The 27,875-nt window shown below is 42.8% G+C and overlaps 1 protein-coding gene across 1 annotated transcript in view; it reads right to left on the bottom strand.

Moving 5' to 3' along the window:
- Positions 1-27,875, bottom strand: part of glra1 (glycine receptor, alpha 1) — an 83,583-nt gene that overhangs the window by 19,113 nt on the left and 36,595 nt on the right. The window contains 2 exon segments of the mRNA XM_068714067.1: positions 2,352-2,575; positions 14,117-14,184. Of these exon segments, the coding sequence (XP_068570168.1) occupies positions 2,352-2,575; positions 14,117-14,184 (292 nt within the window).

Here is a 27,875-nt window from a genome sequence, read left to right as displayed (position 1 = left end):
TTCAGCCACATCACATGGTCTTGAAGATGCTCAGTTGTAAGAAGGAGTTATGAAACTCAATAAGCCAACATGGATGACTAATGATGCTTCAAGTCCCTTCAAAAAAGGAGGGATTTTTAACTCATGCGATACGACTGAAAGCTCCAGCACGAATACTAAATGGGTCTTGTAGAGAGATTGTTTTCTTAACTTTGAAGCACTTGAATCACCAAATATTCTTGACTGTCCATCTTAAACACATAATTTTCATCTAAATCACTAAATATCAAGTCTCTCTCAGAAAACCTAAAATATATATTTTTTAAAAACAGCTCCCAGTTCCTGCAGAGTCGCAGCCGTCAGCAGGTTGTCAGGAGGAGCAGGAGGTGATTCGGCTGCAGATACTCCGTCCTCCTGTTCTGCTCTAACAGGACACCCGCTGCCACAACAACACACTCTCACACACACACACACACACACACACACACACACACACACACACACACACACGTCCAGTCGGCCTGATGTACAACACTGTGCCGCGTCTGCACATTGTTAGTCCTCTGACAGGGTGCTGAATACGTATTACAGCCTCCACAGATGTCCCACTTTCTCAGAAGGGAGGTTCGGCTCTGTGGTTTCCCGTTTGCTGCATCGAGACACCGAAATGCCAAACGCTGACCAAAAAACAGAAATAGTTTTGCTTTGTACTCCGACCCTGCAGGTGATTCTGTTCTTCTGCGCCACCAGAAGCAGATTACAGGAGAACTCACGGGACGGATGCTGAATTTGATGATTTTAAGGACATGTGTAATGTCTTTTAATGTGCTATTAAAGTAAAATAACAATAGTATTAGAGTTGTTGGGCTTTCTACAAACAAGCAAAATAGTCTTTAATCCAAAGAAATCTGCCGGCATCCAATCCACTAAACATGGCTCCATTCTTTATTACTATAATGATGTTTTGTCAGCACAGTACACTGATTCAATGGAGTCAGTGACTCCATTAACCAACATCTACAGCCCTGTTTTATTTCAGACTTCAGAACATTTTGTCAAATTGGCACCGTTAAAAGAATTAGAATTAGCTCGCAGCACTCCCTGTGTGCAGTGGAATCAAAAGCTGTGCTGACGATTATCTCCGCAAAAGAACAAAATGACTGGATGGACATTGTGAATCTAAAAAACGAATTTGGATGTGAATTGTATCAATAATGCGCTGTGCGTCAAAGCCAAACTAACTTCCTCTTCTTCTTCTAATGGATTAACGTAATAATCCATTAGAATCAACATATTCAAATGTATTTATAAAGCAACTTTTCCTGTATCATGTGTGTTTTATGATTAGGTTGTGCAGGGCAAATAAATAAAGTTTAGTTTTGTCTTTATTTTAGAGGAAACTGACATTTTTTTTCCCCTCCAAACCCTGCACTCCCGTTTGCGGCGCAGCAGGAGATTTAAACAACATGGGAATCTGATCGTCCAATCTCATAGAGTTCACTCTCATCTTGGCGGCGACGCGGCCATCCATCACTGCTCCGATAAACATTGAGAAAAAAAAACAAACAGAGTAAACAACATTTACAAGACCACGCTTTCTCCATCTTTCCCTCTGGACGTGTTAATATCCCGCCGCAGATCAAGCTGATCGAAGGAGGGTTTCGTTCTGACGTTGTCAAAGTTAACGAATGAGAGCGGCGCAAGTGGAGCGCACGATTCCTCCCTTCTTTTTTTTTCAGACGATATCTATAAAGGGCCAATCTCACTCCTCCTCATGCCGGACATGAAGGTGAGAAGTGAGGTTGATAACGGATTGGACTCGCTGCTGGAATACTAACAGGCTGAGTAGATTACCATGGCTGCTGCGTCGCTTTCTCATTCGCCCCTGAGCTGAGGCAATAAAAGCGAAAAGGAGGAGGAGGAGGAGGAGGCACTGGCGGGCTAAAAGGTTTTGTCGGCTGAAGGCGGCTATAACTCTGAGAGCCTTGAATGGGGCGTCTCGGAGATACAAAAAAAAAAAAAAGAAGCGGAGCTCTGGAGAAAATAAAAACCTCCAACTTTGACGCAATAAGAGCAGTCTGAAGCAGAAGATGAAGGTCTTTGGAATGCAATAAACAGGAAGTCAGAGCAGTCACCCTCTATCTTCAGTCATAGTTTCATAACTGATTGTTTCAATCTAACCTCCAGACTTATTACCTTTCTCCTTCCTCTTCTGCTGCGACTCTGAACTTCTCCTGTGGCGGTTACATCTCTTTGAAATGATCATTGAACAGTTCTAGTCCACCAGCATCGAGGCACTAAGCTGCTGAAAGTCGACTCTACCATTGCACCGTTAATGAAACGGTCTGCATGTGATCACTTTAATAACTCACCGTATGCTGTACAGCACGTTGCCGTTTTTAGAGATGCGCAGCAGCTTGTTGTCGGTGGTGACCTCGTGGAAGTTGGCCCCCTTCTCGTTGGCAAAGAACAAATCGGGTTTCCAGATGGAGTCCAACATAGAGGGGTCGAGGTCCAGCGAGTCGTCGGGGTACTCGCTGTAGGCCAGCCGAGGGTCGTTCCACTGCTGTCTCAGGAAGATGTTCACTCGGTAGTCCTGAGAGGAGACACAGAGGACAGACCACGTACAGATGATACAGCTGTCTGTCCGGTGGCTAATGGATGGGATGGTGATGAGTTCCCTGCGAGGAAAAGAGTTTATTTCGCTAAAATAAAGAGTTTCTTTTTGTAAGATATCACAGGAGCTGTTGCATGAGGATACGTCGATGTATTTCATAGTTTGTCAAGATGAATTGCAAAGCTACGCAACCAGACAGACATTCAGAACGCAGTAACATAGTCTGTGCATCTTTGTTTCTGTTTTGACCACAGCCGACGGGGCCTGAAGGCTCGATGTGAAGAGACGACTTCCTGTAATTTAGCTTAAAAAACACAGAATTACGGACCCGGTTCTCTGGACATGGTTGCATTGGAAACCGGCTTAGGTATCAGGACGGGAAATGTAATTCATATACAATGAACCGGCCAGAAGTAACTATTTCTGACTACGCGAGGCCACACAGACTTTCTTCATCACCGTCATCACATCAACACGTACAACCATCACGACTTCGTTCTCTGGAGGTCTCTCCGAAACACGAGGCACGTTGGAGGGGAAATTGATTCGGCTGAGAAAAAATAAACTACAGCAAACCAGCAAAAGTTTATGAAGCATAAATCCCAGAAACACCTTGAAGAGGAGGATATAAAATGTATCCGCAGGGAGATGTTCCTTTCAAAATGGATGAGGGATGCTGGAGGGTCACTGCACCGCTGACTCAAGATGCCGTATCTCCACACGGGAGAGTGGATCGACCGATACCGGCAGATGGAGAGATGGAGTGATGGACAGGATTGCGCGGTTGGATGAGCAGGTGGTTATGGTTCTTCCTCCATATGTCATTTTCTCCCTCATGCGCATGTCGAAGATTTTACCGATCGGGCCGAGTTGTGGCCGCGAGCCACATCTACGATCTTTTACTCTTGTACTTATACTCTTTCTTCAAGGCTTGTGTCCGCTGTGGATCCATCGACGAAGCACTTTTTAAGGTTTTGTTATTTTTTTGTTATTTTTTTACAAAACAAAACGGTAAAAACCACACAGAAACAAAAGGTTGCCAGAAATAGAGGGATGTGCGGAGAGTTGGCCTGGTACAAAGCTGGAGGGCAGCTGAAGATCACCGGGCTGCTGCTCCCTCTTTAGTCTTAACACAGCGAGATGGAGAGATACAGGGGGAGGACAGTCAGAGGGAAAGATAGACAGGAGATAGAAGGCTCTCACAGACACTCACAAGTCACAGAGCCTTCAAACAACACACTTGTTTTAGCAATGAGGAGGATGGATTTCTGAGGCACAGAGGAAAAAGCCTTTTTCAACAGTCAGCTGCAGAACAACAGTGCGTGGCTGTTATTTGTCCTTCCTCATTGACGGACGCCATCTTACTTTCTCTCTATAATCATGTATGAGGGTAGCAACCCGTGGTGCTGTTTGCAAACCATTTCCCACAGACTGTATAGAAGAAGTGGACCTATAGTCATCGTGACGTCACCCGTCGGGTTGTGGACTGCCGCTATAAAGCCTCGAGTTCCGACGCTCTGCCGAGTGACGTAGAGACATTTCATGTTTTATGTCACCTGAAGGCGAGTGGAGGGATATTCAACTGCTTGCAATCTGCAACCTCACCACTTGATGTCACCAAATCCTATGCAGCAACTGAACTTAAATGGCGACTGAAAAGACGTATAATATCTGTGCTATAACATCAATGTTACTGCATTCAACACCATCATCTGATATTGAGATACATTTTGTTCAAACATGCAAATATGTTGTAAATAAATACAAGTGTTCTTAACACCAGTAGCCCTAACTCTAACTCTAACCAAACCTGTTTCTAATCTTTTTGTTGTTTTTCTTTTAATCAAATCATCCGCAGCATTAAATCCTCATGTAATATACAGAATGTACTGTTCAAATAACACTGCGGTCAAATGTTTGACTTTACTCATCCAAATCAAAGATCCAGAGATCCAGAGTTCAGTCTTGGATTTAAAATGTTTCATCCAGATGGAATCTGAGTCGATGGAGGTTAAATCCAGACTGCAGCGCAGGGATGAACTTCCACCATGCGGCTTTAAAAGCTCCAGCGTCCGCTGGTTAACTGAAAGATCAATACATCTCCAGGTCTGCCAAGCTGCATTATGATGAGTATGGATGAGATCACGTTGCTCGTGGACTCGTCCTCCAGCAGAAGTCGCGTGTTTTGGGGGAGTGGCTTTTGGAGGAAGGCCTGAAGGGAGGGGCTGGGATTTATTCGGTTGGATACTTTCAAAATATGCTGTATTATGCTTGTATTTTTTGCCGTGAAAGCAATGCATTCTGGGAGTCACAATGCTTGCTCCCATGATCCCAACGATCAAGTGTTTCTTTTCACAGTAATTTTCTGCTTACTGCTGGCAAATTACTGTACATTTTGACTACAATAAGTTACTGTTTTTGTCTCATACGGTAGAAAGTGTACAGTTTTTTTGTTGGTGAAACTACTGCCAGTAACATTCTGTCATTTTTGAAATTATTACAACATATTACTGTGTGCTTTGATTACAGTGAGATGCTGTATTCTTGTGATACATAAGATATTCCGTATATTTTATTGCTGCCAGTATTTCACTGTAATTTTACAGTAAAATGTGTTACAGAAGAGTGATGATAGATGAATATGAAAACATAAAACCTCGTCATTACAACTTTGACAGACAGTAGTTACTCCCAAAACTGCAACAGGTCACTGGAGGACAAGGAAATGTTTTACCAAAAGACTAAAGGCATAATTTTTCTGGCGGTAGCAGACATGTTGTGTGCTCCTCCAGCATCCCTTCCAATGGTTGCTTTGAGGGTCAGAACTTGGAATTAAGGGCTATTTCCAGGAATAAAATATTAACTGTTGCTCCCTCAGAGCTTTATTGTAAAACCTCCACCGCCTGATCTCCATTCACCGCTTCACAATCTGAGATGGAGCGTCTATATTCGGCATGGTGTGGCATTTAGCTCGCCCCTACATTGCCCGTAATTGTCAATTATTCTCAGAGCATGGAGCTCGGACACTTCGGCCGGAGCCATCATTAAACTGCCTGGCGTAGCAGAAAAGCATTGCCGGGGCGATGCACGGCCATGCCAGCAGCCCCAGCGGGTGGCATTTAAAGGAGCAATCAGCCACAGGGCTGCATGTGTGTGTGTGTGTGTGTGTGTGTGTGTGTGAAACACAGTCACATGGCAATCAGCTTCAGTGAGACCCATTCGCCGTTCATCACTGTGTATTCGACGGAATATCTCACATGAAACAAATGAGCTTGACCTTTCGGGAAGGAGTCGCCTTTTCTTCTGCTGGAGAATATGATAAAGAACCTGAACTGGCGCAGAGATGAGGAGTGTCTGTCGATGGAGAGAAACGAGGGGATACAGAGGAGAGGAGAAAAGCCAGCGTCATCAGTCATGCACCCGCCTAAGTTTGACAAGGCAAAAATAGAGAGAGTGGCCTTAACGGAGTCGCTTAACACAAACGTGATTATGATTCCAGCGGTCAGACGAGCCTGATATTTTACACAGCTAATTGTTGTGATGATACTGAAGTTCTTTATGTTCAAGAGACTCCTCCATCATGCAGCTACACCTGCCTTACATCAGTGTCCTGCATTGATACCAGGCGGCAACCTCCGGTTCTGCCGAGTGAAGCCGATGCAGAAGTTTGACAGACTTGGATGACAGACTGCACCTTTAATTCATATTTTCAAGCACTGACATTAACTTTTCTACTCTTTCATCTCGATTCAGACTACAGATCTTTTCAAGTAGCATGTTAGACCATCAGCTACACTCTTTGTCTCGGCCTTAAATCATACCAGTCGGCAGAAATTTTTTTGCCATGAATATGTTTTGCAGAAAAGCACAATGCCACGCGGTCAACGTTGTGAGATGATTGGATAGGTTTAGGCAACAACATTTTTCGGTTAAGGTTAGGAAAAATATAATGGTTTGTGTTTAAATAACTAGGTAACAATGTAACGTAACACCGTAAAAGTAACAATGTAACGTAAAAATGTAACGTAAAAATGTAATGTAACACCGTAAATGTAACAATGTAACATAACAACGTAAAAGTAACAACGTAAAAGTAACAATGTAAAGGTAACAATATAAAGTAACAATGTAACATAACACCATTTAAGTGACAATGTAACGTAACAATGTAACGTAACAATGTAACGTAACACAATTTAAGTGACAATGTAACGTAACAATATAAAGTGACAATGTAACGTAACAATGTAACGTAACACCGTAAAAGTAACAATGTAACGTAACACTGTAAATGTAACATAACAACGTAAAAGTAACAACGTAAAAGTAACAATGTAAAGGTAACAATATAAAGTAGCAATGTAACGTAACACCAGTTAAGTGACAATGTAACGTGACAATGTAACGTAACAATGTAACGTAACAATGTAACGTAACACCATTTAAGTGACAATGTAACGTAACAATATAAAGTAACAATGTAACGTAACAATGTAACGTAACAATGTAACGTAACAATGTAACGTAACAATGTAACGTAACAATGTAACGTAGCAATGTAACGTAGCAATATTACGTAACATGCGTCAACATTTTTCACACGGGACATGAACAGCGGTCTCCTGAGTGAAGGTCCTGTTTGTTTGATTTGTCCACCTTAGTAGGCTTTCATGCTTGTTATACTTGTTATCATGGATGTATAAAGAGTGCAGAACGGTCGCTCCATACGGTACATCAGCTGCTCTAACCGAAGACAAAAACATCCACATTCAACCGATCCCTGGTTTGTCTGTTAAACACGTTGATAATATATTTAGAAAAATCCCTTGAAAGCCAGTCGTGAAACAACAGATTGTTTCATGGAAGAACCGCTCATCTTGCGGATGTCATCCAGCCCATAAAACGTCAGTTTCATGGGTCAGAGGCTCGTCATGGCTGCAGATGGATGCACATCTAGTGCAATAAACTGAGAGGGGCGATGGGCGGTGCAGCACACTTGGATTAAAATGAGGGGAAAGTAATTTGCGGGTGCAAATAAATCATATCAGGGAATAATTTAGAATTGTAGTGAATGGACGGACATGTTGTTGACCCTGAGGCGGCTCTGCACTGAACACTTCTGCCTCCTGAGGACGGAGGGAAAGTGCTGCAGGACGGAAGCAGACGTGCAGTTAAAAGTGGGTCTGTAGGTTCACACTCATGGTTTAATTTCCTGACATAAGGCCGTTGGACCGTTAAGTGCTGCCCAGAAATTTTCCGATCCACCACCGCCGCGCTGCTATGAAACCATTAACAGAGGAAACGCTGTACTTACACAATTCCGCACTCATTTCAGCATGTATTAAACTCAGGCAGTAAACCACGCATGAAAGACTGCAATCTTCCTCCCCCTCTTCTTCTTCTTCCTCCTCCTCCAACGACAACAACAACAAGAACAACTAGAGAAACAGCGGCGGCCATATTCTAATTCCACGCCTGTCATAACATCCTGCCGGCTCCCTGGATGCCGCTCAGGTAGGGAGGAGAGGTAGGAGGTTACGGAGGCTCGCACATTATGGCAGCACATCTGCTCAGCTCAGACAACATCGCGTTGAGAGAGAAAGATGCTGTTTTTACTGTGTGGCCTCAAAATAAGCCCACAACACCACCAGCAGCAGCAGCAGCAGCAGCAGCAGCACTGTGGGACGTCAAATCAATTCACAACAGCAAACTTCTCTCTGGAGGCTGAGGTGATTTTGATAAATGAGACGTTTGACCGTTTCAACACTGATGCAATTAAACCTGGTCCGTCAAAGCTGCAATATGATGCAACGAGTTTTGTATGAACAAAAAAAAACACCTGTTTCTTCAAATTAAATCACACATTGAAGCCGCACATCACCGATTCAACCAGTTTAATGAAACAACATTTTGCAGCAATTAAACAGCCAGAAAGAAGGGTGGTTTTCTGCTCTGAGACATTTGATATTTGACTAAAATAGTGCCGGGTCGAGAGTGCTGACTGTGTACAGCTGCAGATATAATGAAGTCCGTGCTTACTTTCAAATAAAGATCAAATTATACAATAATTGACACTCACACGGCAGAATCATTGTCTACTTTTTGGTTGAGATGTCTATGTACCTTGAACGACCATTAAAGCTGCAACCTTTCCAGCGACAGTAATTGCAATGCTATAGAAAGAGGAGGTAGAAGAGAAGACGAAGAAACAGGACAATAATGGTTTTAGCAACCAAAACCTATAATGTTCGGTGAGTTTTAGACAAATAAAACTGTAGGATCAGGGGAAGATCAAGGTTAATGGCTAAATGAAGCTTAGGTCGGCTCGTAAGATTATTCTGTTTTAACTTTCTGTGACTGTATGCGACCTATGTCCAACAAAGTCCAAACAGGAAGTAGGACGGGACGGACAAATGAGTCAAACACAAGACTTTCACACAGGAGACCGCTGTTTGTGTCCCGTGTCAAACCAAACTTATATACATAATTAAACTTAGCTTACGTACATAAATTTAGTTCATTTAATATAAGTTCAAATCCAAACCATGAACTTTTTTCCAAGTACTGTTGTTGCCCAAACAAGTTGTTTTGTTTCAATTCACAACATTAAGCATGAGTTTAAAACTGAAACCATTTCACAACACGCAGGTAGGTTTGGTTTAATCTTAAGCATTAGAATAGTAATGATTACGACCGATAACGGCTATTAAAAGGGCTGACAACATTCAAAATGGGTGTTCCTTTAAGGGAGACTCTACAGCGATAGATGGGGAGGAGAGAACGAGTGACAGCGAGCCAGAGAGAGAGAGAGAGGGAGAGAGAGAGAGGCAGAGAGAGAGAGAGAGAGAGAGAGAGAGAGAGAGAGAGAGAGAGAGAGAGAGAATGGTGACAAAGGGAAAAATAGTGATTGAGGTTTTGTGTGAAGTATAAAGGGTCTTTGTGGTGAAAGAGGTACAATATATGATGTAAATCTTCTAACTCCTTTATTATACATCTTAAATGTAACCTTAAGGTTTTGTAAATATGAAATATATAATAAGAAATATGGATTAAGTGAATTATTGAGTCGGAATCAGAGAATATTATTATTAAACAGTAAGAAGAAGATAATACAGGCTATAGTCAATATACACATTGAGATAAGTTCCAAGTTTTCTAAATATAAATCTTTCATAATCATATCAAGTGTCTTCAGCTTGTCAGTAATAAGAAATATCAACATTACATCAATCTGAAAGATTTCAGTAGGATTAGTACTTTTATGTTTTTATCCTCCTTTTCTTTTTATTAGTATTTGATGTCTTTTAAATTCTTTACAAAGAATGCTCCAGTGGATATAAATGTCTTATTCCTGTCACTTTGATCCACATGTGATATGAGTGTGTGTGTGTGTGTGTGTGTGTGTGTGTGTGTGTTAGAGAGTGAAGCAGAATGGTGTGTTCGATGTTCAAGTGCGTGTTTAACAGCTGGTGTGAGGACAAGTCTGTTCTCATAAGGAGAGGATGAGGGAGGGAGAAAACGAATGGAAGAGTGAGAGTGAGGGAAGAGGTTGCGTGTCTGTGTGTGTGTGTGTGTGTGTGTGTGTGTGTGTGTGTGTGTGTGTGTGTGTGTGTCTGAGGAAGAGGGAGAGAGAGAGAGAGAGGGAGAAAGAGTGAGTGAGCAAGCGAGCGGGGAGAGCGCTGAAACAGGAATAAAGCCGTGTACCGCCGGGACTTCAACACGCACTGCGCCATTCTACCGACTCCATCTATCACTGTGCTCCGGCCCCAGCAGCAATGTGTGTGTGTGTGTGTTGGGGATGGAGGGATATTGTAGTCCGAGCTTAAAGCGAGAGCCACACACTGCAACGAAACACCACCACTGCATAGAGACACCGTCCTCAGCCCCTGGCTCGCTCTGTGTCGCCTCCGGAGCTTTGAAATTGATTTTCTGGTTTGATAACACCCGATGAATCCAATTATCTCCGTACTTCTAATCCACCTTTTGAGAGATTAGAGCAGCAGCACCGACTGTGGTCTACAGCATCAGCATCAAGGGGCTCAACTTGACTGATCTGACTGTCGCTGTGTCTGACAGGCTGTGAGGGACGGACGCCAAAGATCAATCTGACTTCTGACAGGGTGTTTCTTCTCACAGAGGTAAAGGGTTGGTGCATCAGACAAACTCCTCTGAAATCAACGTTTTGGACAGTTAGAAATTCAAGAGAAAAATCTGAAAACCAGGATTTTTTGGGGTTTTATGGCAATCCATCCAAAAATGACAACCTTAAAGTGGCAGTAGTGGTAAAGTCAGGATAATAAAAGTCATAAGAATAAATTGTTTGGGAACCGGAACTCTCCCAACTGCCTTCTCTTCAAATACCGACCCTTGGTCAGCGGCACTTAACGTCTGATACCGGTGCACTGAGGCACCCTTTCAACTAAGTCCAATGTAAACCCAACCGTGTCATTACTAAACTGACGTAGCACAAAAAGCGAGGAAGTCCACAAAGGGCGGGTGGGAGCGGCAGATGGACGGGTCAAACAAACACAGGACTTTTACCCAGGAAGCCTGCTGTTTGTGTCCTGCGTGAAAGTCAACCTTGACTTATTTTACCAGAGTTTTGTTACGTAACAAACCAAAACACACTTAGGTAACAGACATATTTATTTTAACCCCAACTACGATCTTTTCCTAAACCTAACCTGAGACGTAAAAGGGCAATCACCAAGCGTTGGTACTTAACGTGTTGGGGAACCATGAATGTCTGTAGAAATTCCAACTCATCCGGTAGATGATGAGAAAACTTTGACCTGCTGGTGGCGCTAAAGGGAAAGTCAGGGAATCACCTTATGCAGCAGGATTCATTTCGTGGAGACCACCGTGTTCGGTCCACCATGTGACCAACAGACTGACGATCAGACCGTCTCCAGAGCCTTGCTGCTAGCATTGGCTAAAAACTTTTTTTTTTTCTAGACAACAAAATTGAGGAATATTTGCTTCTTCCCTCAGTCGTCTCCCTATGGTTCCTCTTACTCCCTCCTTCATCCCTCAATCTCTCCCTCCCTCCCAGGTTTTCAATCGACTTGGTCTCTGTAGGACAGAAAAAAGTTTGTTCTGCATGACCAGGATCTGCAGCAGGCAGCAGTCTTAATGCAGCGACGTGTGTGTGTGTGTGTGTGTGTGTGTGTGTTAGTGTGTACTGGGGGGGGGGTTGAGCTCAGGATATCCCCTCTCCCTCTAGAAGAGCCTTTGTTTCTTTATCTTTTATTCTTCCCTTCTTCCTCGCTGTTATTTTCACCTCCCTCTGTTTGTCTGAATTTCCCTCCATTCACTTGACACCTTTCCTTTTTTCTGCTTTAGTGCTCCCTTCTTCCCCTGCAGTAAATTCAGAGAGGTATTGGATATTTTACATGAGCTATTTCTATATTTGTGTTTTATTTTACTTGTTTTAAGTGACTGATGGATTTATTAAAAGAAGAATCAATTATTATTGTGGGCTTGTTTGTTTCTGTCATCAGTCAAATCTTCTATAACTATACCATAGATACTGATATTACCATAAAAGTGATGTAGTATAAAAGTCTGGTCTCACTCCCAGGGAGTCAAATACCGGACGCATCAAATACAAACAAATACAAACAAGTACAGGACTTTTACTCCTGGGACCTGTGTTTGTGTCCTGTGTGATACCAAAAGTTCAGTTCCTTTGACTGATGGCTTTATGTCTACACGACAGAGTCACAAGACAATATGTCGATAGCTTACGCTATGTTACAAGTGTAGCTACTCTAAGCCGAGGCATGATGTTGTTCCTAACCAAACCAACAGTTTTGTTAGACCGCTTCACAACATTAACATTTACTATGTGTTACAACATTAACCACCTGTTACAACGTTAACCACATGTTATGTTAACTACGTCTTACAACATTAACCACATGTTATAGTGTTAACCACATGTTACAACATTAACCACGTGTTACAACGTTGACCACAGTTAACGTTAACCACACATTACAACGTTAACTACATGTTACAACGTTAACCACGTGTTAAAACGTACGTGTTACAACATTAACTATGTGTTACAACATTAACTATCTGTTACAACATTAACTATGTGTTATAACATTAACTACACGTTACAACATTAACTATGTGTTACAACATTAACTATGTGTTACAACATTAACTACATGTTACAACATTAACTATGTGTTACAACATTAACTATGTGTTATAACATTAACTACGTGTTACAAAATTAACTATGTGTTACAACATTAACTACATGTTACAACATTAACTATGTGTTACAACATTAACTACACGTTACAACATTAACTATGTGTTACAACATTAACTATGTGTTACAACATTAACCACACGTTACAACATTAACTATGTGTTACAACATTAACTATGTGTTACAACATTAACTATGTGTTACAACATTAACCACACGTTACAACATTAACTATGTGTTACAACATTAACCACACGTTACAACATTAACCACACGTTACAACATTAACTATGTGTTACAACATTAACTACACGTTACAACATTAACTATGTGTTACAACATTAACTATGTGTTATAACATTAACTACACGTTACAACATTAACTATGTGTTATAACATTAACTACGTGTTACAAAATTAACTGTGTTACAACATTAACTACATGTTACAACATTAACTGTGTTACAACATTAACTATGTGTTACAACATTAACTATGTGTTACAACTATAACTACATATTACAACATTAACTATGTGTTACAACTATAACTACATATTACAACATTAACTATGTGTTACAACTATAACTACATATTACAACATTAAATATGTGTTACAACATTAACTATATGTTACAACATTAACTACACGTTACAACATTAAATATGTGTTACAACATTAACTATGTGTTACAACATTAACTATGTGTTACAACATTAACTATATGTTACAACATTAACTATGTGTTACAACATTAACTACATGTTACAACATTAACTATGTGCTATGGAAAGTAGAGAGCAGAGTGTCCTTTTTTAAAGCAACATTCATGGATGCCGTGGCTGCTGAGATCACACGCATGCAAACATACATGCAAACAAACACACACACACACACACACACACACACACACACACACACTACAGTTCAGTGTGACCATATCTGCTTTGGGCCTTGTTGCTCTGTGACTGCTGATGCTTCAGTTATATTAACACTAATGGATTTTCTGTGTAATGAATGAGCGTAAATTTCCCCTCATTGCTTGCAAACAGGCACGACAGCAGCCACGTCGCAGCGTTGTTATGCAAATGGCCGCGGCAGTGATGCTCTCCTTCAAATGAAGTGTTTGAAATGGGAGACACGCTCAATGAGGCAGAGGCATTTCTAAATACTCAGCGGGCAGAAGGCTTTTAATTTCTCAAAGGAAATCAAAAAGAAACTGTACGGCATATAAATAATATCAAAATCTACACATTGAGCTGTAAGTCATTTTAAGAGTAATTGAGCTTACCATTGTTGTTTCAGCGATGGACCCAAAACTGTTGATAAAAATGTTGCAGGTTACGTTCACCGGCGGACCTGCAGAGAGGGAAAAGAGAGGGAAAGAGACGGAGGAGTGAGATTTCATCAGAAAGCGTTTTTAAAAACCTGCATGACATAAAAAGATTTTTACACAAATAAACCGCACCAAGAAGTTGAAACCAAACACAGAGAGAATTTTCTGCAGAGCTTTAATGTTGTTCACATTGACAGGAAGTTAGGCCGGTTTTACCATCACAGAATCATTCGTGAGCTCGACGTCTAGTCTGAACTGACAGCTGCTTTTCACCTCATTAATCAGTGTGACATTGTGTTTGTGTTGGATGTGTGCTGTGGTAAAGAGGGGTTAGTTTGCTCTGCTGGTTGAAAGGAACAGGAATATATATATATCAATTTCAAGCTACATTGATTTGTTTTTTTTGCCACTTAGGGGAAGCTGTAAACACAACGCTGGCATATTATCACCTCATGTAGCTGTTAGAGTGAACATGTTAGCAAACAGTTGCCTAATTAGACATCCAATTACACAGATAACATTTTAATGACGTTTCAACCCCGTCTCCTGCAAATTACGTTCCCATACGACCAAATTACGGTTAAGATGGTGAAGAAGTTATAGTAAAGATTGTGTTTGCAGTTTCAAACGGTGTGAAACATAAAGTTATCATTGTACAATGAAACAAAACAAAAAACACAACACAAGTACAAACGGCAGTCTCCTGGGTGAAAGCCCTGTGGGTTGTTCTACCCATCCACCACGATGACCTCTCCCGACTCATTTGTGAAACGGCAAAAGCGGGCTTAATTCACGACGAAATACATTTCCCTCAACCCTCATTTCACAATGCAGTTTCATTGTACGGGAGCGGTATGTTTAGGAGACAGGGCTGCACATTCGGGTGTGTCCATCTGATAAATATCATCTTTCTCCTTAAGCTCTGGTTTGGTCTCCACCAACTCTGAAGACAAATATTTAAAGTTCTCCCCCAGCTGGTCTCTGACACTTTGAAGCTGGGCAGCTAGTGCACAGCAGGTTCATCTGAAAACACAACCGCACATACATCTGCAGAGCTGGTTATGTTTCTCTCTGGCCCCTTTCATATCACACATAATCATTTGATCTATTCCTGATATAAAGATACTGATTAATGCAGCTCTAAGATGTATCACTGCGTCAATCGCATCCATGCTTGTTGCCTTTTTTGGTGTGTTTCCGTCCACGTGTGAGCGGATATTAAAGCAGCAGAGAAGACTGAAGCTCAAGCGAGTCGACGACAGACGGCAGGAAGTAAACAAAGTGAAAGAGAGCGACTCTCTGCTGTGGACTTAAACACTAAACACCGACCGCCTCACAGCAGCAGCCAGTTTGTTCAAGAGTCGCCGTAAATGTCTCATCACAACTTAAGAAACCCAGAGAGGAGAAACTCAATTTCACATCAGTGTCTTATCCAAGGGATATTCATAATGACAAGAAATAGTCCCACCCCCCCTCACTCCCCTGTCAGAGATGAGACGCTGCTTTCAAGGTTGTTTTCAGGCGAGTCAAAGTGGAAGTAAATAGCATTCGGGACCTTTTGAGGCCGCTCCATCGATTCGCCGCATTACCAGCTTGTACAAACACAAATGCGATTACTTGGCGGCAGGAGTGGAGTTGCCGTGAGGAGGAGGAGGAGGACGGCCAGACAGGCAGCCGGGCTCTCATCTCTGTCAGCCAGCGGACATCATATTGACTTCAAATCACATCGAGTTACCCCTAAACTCTTGTCATCCAGGTGCTCGCTGGTTAGATGATGACAGAGACAACCAATGCTCCTGGCTCACTTCCCTTACAGTAGCTGTTTTGCTGATGAGAACTTCAAGGCATGGAAGGAACCAAGGGAAGCTTGTAAAACACCTTTTGAGAACGCCTTTTTTTTTACTAAATTATTTAAAAGGTTTTGATATTGAAAATGTCTCCACCTGTTGTCGTCGTTTTCAGAAGTACATTTTCTGCAGCCTCGCCCAGAGAAGCTCTCAGTGCTCCTGGGCGTTGTTTTCCCTCCTGCTCAGCACTTTAAACGTTAAAGGGCATAATGCATAATGAGCAGCGACGAAGAAAAAACACTCACAAAGTGTTTTCTCATCCATTTATGTAAAACACACTTAATCCACTGTTTGCAGAGATTCATTAATGCTTCATCATAATAACTCATACACAAGCAGGCCAGTCTTAAAGTGCATCTCTGCACTTTTTCGTGTTTATAAATGTATTAAAGTATGTTGACAAAAAGCCACTGTCTGGGTCTTTGTCTGGGAAATAATTAGATCGCTGCGCTACAGTTTCAGCTAACTTTTGTGTAATGTGATCACTGTAATCGTGTTATATTTTGTGTTACAAAACGGTATTTAGTATTGAGTGTATTTTTGAAAAGTCAAGAGGCTGCATCGCAGTCATATTCTCATTCTTATGCACGTAAGTTAAGGTCACATACACACACACACACACACAACTTGGACACAGAGGTTGCGTTTAATGTCCCTGGTTAAATTCAGTGTCTAATTCCGCTGGCCGGCGGCTAGCGGGGAATGAAGGAAGGGGTCTGGATTACTTTGATGGCCAATTACTCTCCCTGTCACAGTCTGAGGACTGCTGGAGGCCACTGGGGATGAATATTATCTGAGAGTCACTCACACACACACACACACACACACACACACACACACACACACACACACACACACACACACGAGCACGCAACTGTGGTTAAGCCATAGAGGAGCATCATAGGGTTGAAGATGCACGGCTGAGAGGGGAAAAAAAATCATTAAAAGTAGCCGGAGGCGGTCGCTCGCTATACGTGACTTACATGTACAGCATCTAATTAGAACAAACAATAGATTACTCACAGGACTGCGTGAGGTAATAAAGACGGAAGGGGAAAACAAAAGTTCAGATATTAAATCAACCAGGTTTGCTTTTACATGAAAACTGTCTGCAGACGAAATGAGTTTGTTCCACAGAAGATAAAGACAAATAGTTGTTTACTGTTGCTGAGTGAGACAGTGAGACACTGAAAGTGCCGAGAGCAGAGGTTCAATTACCTCAAAGGTGAAAGATAACTGATGCCAGGACTAAAACAACTATGGGAGCCTGATGGTGATGACCACCGAGGGCGTGTAAATCTTCGGATGTCTATAACTATCCTGCAGAAAATCTCGGCTGCCTAACATTGCAAAAGAACCCGAAAAAGAAGTGAGGGTGGAGCCAAATACAACCAAACGCTGAATAAGACATTTGTTAGGCAGCCCAGTTAACTTTCATGGAGTGAAAACACAAAAGGTTTGAAGTTGTAAGACGAAAACACGGAAAACTCCCAGACCAACGCTGTGGTAGAGACCTGTCAATCATAGTAAGCCCCGCCCCTAAATCATCCCCTCTTTATGGTCTGTTTGACTCTAAATGGAGCATAATGTACTAAATGAACATCATGCTGTATTGAAGAAGACTGTAAACTAGAGATTGAGACCATAAACTCATGTTTACAATGTTTACTGAGGGAATAAATCAAGAGAGAAGTAGAGTCATTTTAGACTAGACTTCTATACAACCAGAGGAGTCACCCCCTGGTGGACACTAGAGAGAATGCAGCTTTAAGACATGAAAGCTTCGGCTCCACTCTTCAGACCCGGAGGTTTGCTGCCTGGTGTCGTCGCCCTTGGAGATAAATGTGCTCTAGAAGCTTCTTGGTAAATAATCACCTCGGCTGACTGCGTCTGTCTGATGTATACGGGCTCGACAAACCCGGTGAGCACAAGCTCTGATATGTCTGAGTACATCAGAGGGTTTATCCATAAACCAGCTGGTGTTACATTATCACTGTGGTGTTTTTTTTCCTCTCAGAATGGCTTTTTCAGGCCTAACTCAAGTCCTCTGACACATTTCTCCTGCATCCTGGCTTTGTTCAAAAGCCTCCCTTCAAAGTCTCTCTCGCTCCGCGGCAGGAGGGAGGCGAGTGGAGGGATATCATAATTTGTCTTCGTTTGACGTCCCTCGCAGCACGTGATGCAAAGAAAAAGGAGGAGGTGAAGCTAATACCCCCCCCCCCCCCTCTGCTTCTCCCCCTCTTTTCTGCCACAGTAGTTCGTTTAATAGCCACCCAGAGACAGAGAGAGAGAGAGAGAGAGAGAGAGAGAGAGAGAGAGAGAGAGAGAGAGAGAGAGAGACGGTTTATAGCTTTCCAATAAAGACAGAAGACGAGGGTGAAGCAGAAAAAGACAGAAAGGAGGAAGAGGCGACAGCTCATTAACTGTCATGGAGGACAGGCTGGCAGTGTGACTCACAGGCTACTGTAACTACACACTTATATTTGCCTCAGTGTGTGTGTGTGTGTGTGTGTGTGCCAAATGGCCTGAGCTACACACACACATCTGTACACTGTACACTCCTTTAAGGACACTCGATGACATCATGCATTCCCTAGCTTCTTCTAAATGAAGGATTCTCACTAAAACCCTGTTTACAACAAAGGACGTTTAGTCTACAACATGTAATGATATGCACATAATGAGTATACACACACACACACACACACACACACACACACACACACACACACACACACACACACACAAATGATAAAGTGACAAACACACACAAACAGCACTTGCATCGAATCTGCACACATATAGTGTACAAACACATCGAGGACAAACACATACTGGAGCAAATGAGCAAACACGCTCGATAAACAAATCACATGGACACACACACACACACACACAAATATACAGTGAACAAAAAGACGGGCACACACACACACACACACACACACTCATGTAGATACACACACCGCGTACGCTGAAGTGTACAGATAGGTATGCCGGTGCATCGGGGCGTGCTTGGACACGTACAGTATGCACGGCGCTCACACGCTGCACCGCACTCTCACAACACACACATTAACATGCAGCTTCACACGGATACATACCGTCCGCACGCCTCGCCGCGCTTTCAACCTTATTTTGCAGCTGATAACGTCTAAATGTGTTGCACACTGGCCTCGTCCTCTGCGTGCGTCCAGAGTTTGTCCCTGCTGGCCACCGTACGTGGAATCAACACGAAGCTAATCCACTGCCTGGATGATTAAATATCTAAGAAACGTAAAAGTTAAATTGACTATTAACACTGTTCTGATTATAGTTCATAACACTGCTCTGACAATGGTGAGGGTTTCATATTTTATATGGGAAAAGTACATGAATTATTTAGACTATTCTGTGAATGTTCTTGTGAGATAAATTCCTTCCCTAGCAGCCGTTGGCATGTGAACTTAAAAAGTTCATTTCACCGAATAAACACAACTCAAAACACACACACACACAATCTGACAAACACAAACACACACACACACACACACACACACACACACACACACACACACACACACACACACACACGTGCTGAGGCGGCCTGCTGAGGTGCGTCGGCACGAATAAATCCCCCCCCACCCACCCCTACTTCCACTGAACTCCACTTTCATTAAAAACAAGTGACACCAGCGATAAAGCAGGATGAAAGGAACGGCCGGCCTCTCAGCACTTCTGCTAACTGCAGCCTCTCACTGGAGGAAAGCTGTAAACAGTCCCTGAGCTCTGTGTGTTTGATTTCTGGGTGAGATAGCGCTGAAAACACATCAGCTTCAGAGAAGAACCGTACGAGCGCCTTGCATTAAAACACACAGAGGGGCCCCCGACTGGCTGCATTTCAAAATAAGACGTCCTCTGTGTGGAGCTTCTGGAGGTTTTGAGGTTTCATCAGCTGGTTGAAAGACATCTTCCTGTTTTGATGGAAAAGTTTGAATCAACTTGTTATTCACTTTGTATTCTCTGTGTACAGAGTATATCTACACACGGTTTTCCCTTTTAACACTTTTTGTTTCATCCCTATAATTTTTCATAAATCCAAGGGACAACCAAAACATATTTGGATTTAGTTTTATTGTGCAAACAGCTAGAGACTTTAAATGCATGTTTTTCTTCTTTCGTGCCTGTTGCTGTGAGCAATACTTGCTATAAAGGAGGTAGATGAACACTATAGTGACATAATTATGTCTCAATAAAGCAAAGTGTAAACGATAACCTCCTTTTTTCCCCGTCTTCTTTTGAAAGTGACGATCACACGTTGTCCAAGATGAGGACCCCCAAACTGTAATGTGCTCAGTTGTGATCCAGCGGGGGACAACAATGTCCACAAACACAACACATTCTCACTCCCAGCTGGTCTAATACTCTTGGTCATGCTTCAAACGTTGAGCCTCTGCGTACCCCTCTAGTGTCAGGGACAGCGCCTCAGTTTCCACTTCGTACACACATTGTGTCTTTTCAAAACAAACTTCGGTATGCACAGAAAACACACAGTTTGCCGCTTTTTAGATGCATACCGTCTCTTTCAAAATAAAGGTCCAACGTAGGTTTACTTGCGTGACAAAACTACTTGGTCAGGTTGAGGAAAAGATTGTGGTTTGGATCAAAATATGCTTAGTACATAAAATAAGTCTGTTTGTTAGCAGAAGTTACGTAAAGAAAGTAAGGTAAAGTGAGTCACTGTTGACTTTTGGTTTGATATGGGACACAAACAGCGGTCTGCTGGGTGAAAGTCCTGTGTTTGTTCACAAAAATACTTCATGAATGCATCCCTGTAATATGAAAAAAATAATTCAAAATAGTCCCAATGAAGTATATTTGGTGTAATGTAGTAAAATACTGCATCGTCAGAAACTCTGTACTTTGCTCGCTGGTATCGATTCGGCACATCGGTTCCCTCCAGAACCTTTTTGTTTTTGGGAGTGTCTTGTTTGCTGGTCATCATCGTCTGCTCATTTTTCACCTCGCAGTCAAACTGACGGGGAGAAAAGAGTGTTTGGTGGTTATCCAGTAAGAAGATGTGTCTAAATAGAGATGGTATGAAGATGACAGCCTGATAAACTTGCCATGGGAAGTGCCTGTAATTGCTTTTTTAATGATTAATAGTTGGGCAGACTTTCTCCTCCCCATCCTCCCGCCCTCAGCAGACTTGGAGCTTTTTTCCACTGTCAACTTAACGTCTCGCTGGTGGACAGTGAAACCAGCGGAGAGCTGCCAGCTGAGGACTGCAGACACGGCGACGCCATCATTGCTGAAAACTTGCCATATTTGCGGTTCTGCATCTCATCGCGGCTCTAAGAGGTGCCACTCTTATTACACATGTATTCGCTCATGCCATCGGAAAGGCGCTTTGGATTCAAGCATCCACTAAACAGCAGGTTACGCCGCGTCCGCCAAATGCCATATGTCAGGACGATAAAGCAGGTGCAGAGAGGCCGCAGGGAGTGTTACTGGTGCCAACGTAGTGGTGAATCTCCAGTCCAGTAATGCCCAGTAAACAAACTCAATAAGAACTGACGCAGTCTATATATGCGGCCCTTTAAAGGAAGCCAAGGACAGAGAAGCGTCTTTACGGTTTGAAATAACCAAATGAAAAACAACATCTGTTCATTTCCTCCTCGATTTCAACAAGCTAATCGACAAGGGATCAATCACATCCATAAGCACGACAGCCAACCCCTCTGAACCAGGACAACAATGCGTCATTCTTGCAGTGAATTTCAACCGAGCCTCATCCAAAACTGTATTCCCTTCACATCAGCTGTATTTTGCCATTTGATGCACACTTTAATACTTCCCTCAACATCCTCTGTACCTCACTTCAGAGTTGGGTTCTGCCAATAGATATATTACATAACATGTCACTTGAATGCACCGAAAACAAAAAGATCCACCGCTTCTGTTTGGTTTCCCGTTGAGTCTTTGGCTCACGAACACTCTTCTGGCCTCCCCACTAACCTCCAGCGAGGCTCAGAGGTCTCATCAGCATCAATCTGGGGCTCACTGCAGCCGTCCTCCAGCCTCTGGTGGTGCCTTGATCCCCATCTGCCAACAATGACTCAGCCAACAATAGCCGGCGGACTTCCTCGTCCAACAGAACTGGTCTGAAACACTGCAGCGCCGAGAGCAGTCGCAGCTCGCTTCATGCTGAGGACGGCGGAGATGTGCGTGTCTGAGGAGCAGATTTAAGCTTTGACGAGCTCAGGAAGTCAGACTGCCAGATGTTGTTAGTGGAGGAAGTTACATCTAGAAAGTCCTTCAGACGAGTTCATTCTGGACTCTTTGAATAACTTGATGTTTTGAATTAAGCACAATATGCACATTTTCTGTCAAACAAATTTGATCTAAATTGCATTAACTTCTGCTATGTCATTGCCTTTAATGTCTTTAATAAAAAAAACACAATCAGATACCATAACATTACTGCTGTGGTAATTGTTTTTTATGCTAATTTTGATGATATAATGTTTTTAAGAGTGAGGTTTTGTTGAGAAACGACAAAAAACTAAATCATAAATCTTTGGCAGCCTGGTCTTAATCCCAGAGCACCAACAATGACATTTGGGCATCTTGATACCGACACACAACGCACCCTTGATCGTCTGTAGGAGACGCGTCGATGATAGCAACTGACCTAGTATAAAGAGCTAGAAATGCTACGCCATCGGCTCACGTGACATTACTTCCCTAGCTTACGTTATGTTACAGGCACATTAATTTAAAGAGTTTTTTCCCACCTAAATCCTAAAATAAGTTGTTTTGTTGCCTGAACCTCAACCCACCGTCTCACAACGTTAACCACGTGGAACAACATCAACGCACAAACTTTCAGCATCAAGATGCTACACAAAACACAGCGAGTAGAGGTGAGAACACATCGCCTATTGGAAGAAACCATAAAACACATGGTGGTCATGGTGATTTGCAGCGTTTGTTATCCGTCTGCAGTGCTTAAAACTTTACAATGTGGAGATGCAATTTTTACCCTCCAGCGAAATGCCGTCTAGGGTATTCCCACAGTTGCAATTTTAAATCAAGAGGTGATCAAATGAACTCAGTCAGATCAAGAAACCATATGTGACTGCAGTCCATACTTCTACAACAAAGAAAATGAGATATTTGTGTTGTCACACCACAATAATTGGCATTGTTGCTTTGTTAACACAGTAACAAAGACACAAAGACACAGTTGGTTGTCATTGTCCTCGTTTGGTTGTTCTCCAATGTGAGGTTGAGGTAAATCCCACCGGCATGCCTTGTACTCTTACAAGAAGAGAAGCGTATAGGTGGTACAGCGGGGTCCGCTCCGTTATCGGGCCCTAGGCGGGTTGTAAAACACAGGTATCTGGAGGGTTGTATTGGCCCCGCTCTCCTGTGCCGCCTCTCCTGAAGCCCAATTTGCAGTCCTCTAAGTGACACCTTAGCGCAGCAGCGGTGGGGTCGAATTCATCAACGCACGGCACAGAGCTAAACAAAGCAAAGAGAGGAAAAGTCGCAGGCTACAAACTGTATGAATAATACTCTGAATTACGCAGGATCGCCTCTTTTGCAATCGAGCTGCCTTCAGCAAAAAATACTATACAATGGCGATGAGACATTAAATATTTATAGGGCGTCGTCTGTAGGCTATATGGTCCGGGGAAAGCAGTTTTATTTTTTATTGCACTAATATATATTACCCACACATGCTCATGGAAGTTGAGGACCACGGCTCATTTTACAAGCAGGGCGGAGGGTGAGAGAGCTTGACAGAGAAAAGAGAGAAAAGAGAGAGAGAGAAGTGGAGTGTTGTTTTTCCTCCATTACGTCCGGACACGACAGCTGAGGAGGTGTTCATTTTGTTCTTATCCTCCATGCATAAACATCACAGCCCAAATGCCAGCGAGAGAAAATAAAAAAGGTCCCCCTGGGAACTTTAAAGCGTCATAAATCTCCTGCCTCGATAGTGAAACAGTGAAATAATGAACATTTTATCAAACGCTGAGAGCTTTATATTCCTGGAAGTCAACTTCTCAAAAAGTTTGCTGGTAGTCATAAAACTGTTTCTCCATTATGCTTCTGAAAAAAAGGCCTCCAACTTGTGCAAACCACGAATGCAATGTGTGCGTTTGCAGATATTGAACTTTACCTTTTTACTACCTTCACTCTGAACATTAAATATTTGCTTCTGTAACGGTCACTGATGTTGGGTGATCAGGTCTGTTCACACTTCATCTCGAGGTACTTGGTTGAGGTTGATGTCAGCGGTATGTGCAGGACAAATCCCTAACCCATTACAGATTAGCATATTTGGCTGTTGCATGTTGATAAGGAATACAACAACAAGAAAAAAAAGATGGCATCCTATGTTACAGCAAACCTCGTGTTTTATTGACCCCTTCCCACCCACCCTTAGCGGACTATCATATGTGGCATTATGTAACGAGCGCAACAAGTTTGTTACCTAAAAAACGTCACTAAAACCTTAATATAACGTCGCATAAAACGTCACGCAAAACAATGTCATGCACAACAACGACACGTAAAACAACGACACGTAAAACAACGACACGTAAAACAACCACGCGTTAAACAACCACGCGTTAAACGTCACGTTAAACAACGTCACGTAAAACGTCGTTGCGTAAAACGTCGTCGCGTAAAACGACGACGTAAAACGACGACGTAAAACAATGACGCGTAAAACAACGACGCGTAAAACAACGACGCGTAAAACGACACGTAAAACGTCACGTAAAACGTCACGTAAAACAACGTCACGTAAAACAACGTCACGTATAACGACGCGTAAAACGACGCGTAAAACGACGCGTAAAACAACGACGCGTAAAACGACACGTTAAACGTCACGTAAAACAACGTCACGTTAAACAACGTCACGTTAAACAACGTCACGTAAAACAACGTCACGTAAAACAACGTCACGTTAAACAACGTCACGTTAAACAACGTCACGTTAAACAACGTCACGTAAAACAACGTCACGTAAAACAACGTCACGTAAAACAACGCGTAAAACAACGACACGTAAAACAACGACACGTAAAACAACGTCACGTTAAACGTCACGTTAAACGTCGTCACGTAACACAACGTCACGTAACACAACGTCACGTTAAACAACGTCACGTAAAACAACGTCACGTAACACAACGTCACGTTAAACAACGTCACGTTAAACAACGTCACGTTAAACAACGTCACGTAAAACAACGTCACGTTAAACAACGTCACGTAAAACAACGTCACGTTAAACAACGTCACGTAAAACAACGTCACGTTAAACAACGTCACGTTAAACAACGTCACGTTAAACAACGTCACGTAAAACAACGACACTAAAACAATAGAACGTTACTTATAAAGCATGGTTTCATACGGGTCCTGCGTTGGTTTGACCCAACCACCAGCCCTTAGTGGACTTTCTTGCTTGTTATACTTAATCATTTTGCACGTACATTTCATTAATGTCCACGGTTATAGTACGTCATTTGCTCGGACCGAATGGAAAAATGTCCACGTTCAACATTTTCTTTTCCTGGCTATACTGGGCTGTAAAGAAAATATCCAGGCTTTATCTGTCTCTGAAATTGCCGCTGTATTATTCAAAGTCTTTCCTCCATTACATGCAGACATGACAACGGAGGAGGAGATGAACACGAAGGCTGTGAAACGCTGGGGGGGGGGGAACATTAAAGCTCCGTCCGTCTCCCGACTCAACGATGAAACACTATTGAAACAAGACTTGTTTTTACTCCTCTTCTCCTCCTTGTGTCTACTCTCCTCCACATCCAACTCCTGAACAAAGAACCCGTCTGCGTCGCTCTCTTATTTGTTTCTGCCTTCATTCCCATGCAGATGCCGAGGACCTTCTCCCATGCCGCATCCCTCTCCCTTCACACAGACGGCTCTCATTACTCTCCCACATATAACAGAGAGTACCTGGCTTCTCCTATACAACTGTAAACCCTTCCTTTGGCTTAAAGCGAGGAGGTAAACAGTGCGGCTGATCAGCGGCGAGGGGGGGGGGACACTTCCTGTCACATTTTAATTGGAGTGGTGAGATGAGGAATAGTGTTTTATTTTCAGCCGACATGTTCAACCATCCATCATCGCCTCTTCAAGGAGTGAACTTTAGGGAAAAACTTCATTTTCCTCCCCGGCGAGGGAGGAGAAATGCCATTATGATATGTTTTACTCCTTCTCCTCCTCTCCACTTCCTTCATCTCTCCATGAATCTATTTCTTTCTCTTTGTTTTCTTTTTTTGCCCCTGTCTCATTGTCACTCCGCCTCTCGCTTCCTCTCTCATTCGTATTCTCTCTTTCAGCCACAGGGTGCTCAAGTTTCATTATGACATGAAATGTATTCAAAGTGGGAGGCAGGAGAGGATGGAGAGACGGATGGATGCATGGCAGCCTGGTCAGAAGTCACCTGAGGCTGTGTGTGTGTGTGTGTGTGTGTGTGTGTGTGTGTGTGTGTGTGTGTGTGTGTGTGTGTGTCTTTGCATATTTACTCAAAATTGGCATTCATGCCTGCGAGCATTTTCAGTGTGTCGTTGTGTGCGCTGTATGTTTGCAGTGGGAATATTTGTGTGTGTGTGTGTGTGTGTGTGTGTCAGCATGTGCTTGCATGTGTGCACTTCCTCTCTCCCATTTCCCTTCTGTTTATACATATTATCTCAACGCACACACACACACACACGCACACACACACACACACACACACACACACACACACACACACACACACACACACACAGTCTTATCCAGGCTTTATAATCACGGGCAACCAACCCCGTCTCTCGGAGAGAATTAAGTTCCATTCATCAAAACTGCATTCTCAATTCTGTTTTGAACATTTGGTTATCGTTGTAAATTAAAACATAATGAACTAAATCTGTAGGTCTTTAGGTTTAAGAGACAACACATCATGGTTTGGCATCAAGGTGAGATCAAATTAAAACGTTTTAACCCTTTTAGGTCACATCCCCGGTTAAATTGTGCATCTATCAAATATATGCAACACAAAAATTACCAAAAAAAATCAAAATAGTCTTTTCTTCCCACAAAACAAATATGATGTGAGCTAGAGTCAACAGATTTCTGTCATTTTAAGCTTCGGAAATCAAAAACAGCTCCCATACCTCATGAAAACATATCGTCTATAACACATGATATATATATATATACACAACATAAAGATAAAACCATAAAGCCTGCAGTGAATGCGTAAGCAGCGTTCCTGGACCTTCCGGGGCTTTCCAGGTCAAGCTTTTGACCGGCGGGCGGACATGACAGGCGGACAGCCGCCCGACTGCAGACGGACAGAAATCAATAGCAGGTCTACGGCTGCGACACGGAGACGAGGTGACTGGAGCTTTATTCTCTCTGGATCACTGAAAGGTAGTGAAGCTGCAGAGTGTGTGTGTGTGTGTGTGTGTGTGTGTGTGTGTGTGTGTGTGTCAGATAACAAAATAAAGTGAAAATGTGAGCAGTTTAGTATTTGTATTGGCACTGTACTGTGTGTGTGTGTGTGTGTGTGTGTGTGTGTGTGAACATGTGTTTGCTTGATCCTTCCTGTTTGTTGTTTGCCCGACCGTGTGTTTGTGCAGATGGCCAGTTTGTCGTGTGTGTGTGTGTGTGTGTGTGTGTGTGTGTGTGTGTGTGTGTCGTGACGCTCCGCTGTCAGCTCTGTGCTTTTAATCATCTTGAGAGGAAGGTGGATCGTCGTGTGAGATTAGCGGAGGCCGCCCCCTCACCTCATCCCTCAAACACTCGCATGCTCTCCGTCCCTCGACCCCCCCGACCAACACGGGTCAGCTTCACGT

The sequence above is a fragment of the Cebidichthys violaceus genome, unplaced genomic scaffold (genome assembly GCF_023349555.1).
Source record: "Cebidichthys violaceus isolate CVI_PGR_0920_01 unplaced genomic scaffold, fCebVio1.0.p SCAF_2, whole genome shotgun sequence".
In the NCBI taxonomy this organism is placed as follows: domain Eukaryota; kingdom Metazoa; phylum Chordata; class Actinopteri; order Perciformes; family Stichaeidae; genus Cebidichthys; species Cebidichthys violaceus.
This window is presented reverse-complemented; position numbering and strand designations above follow the sequence as displayed.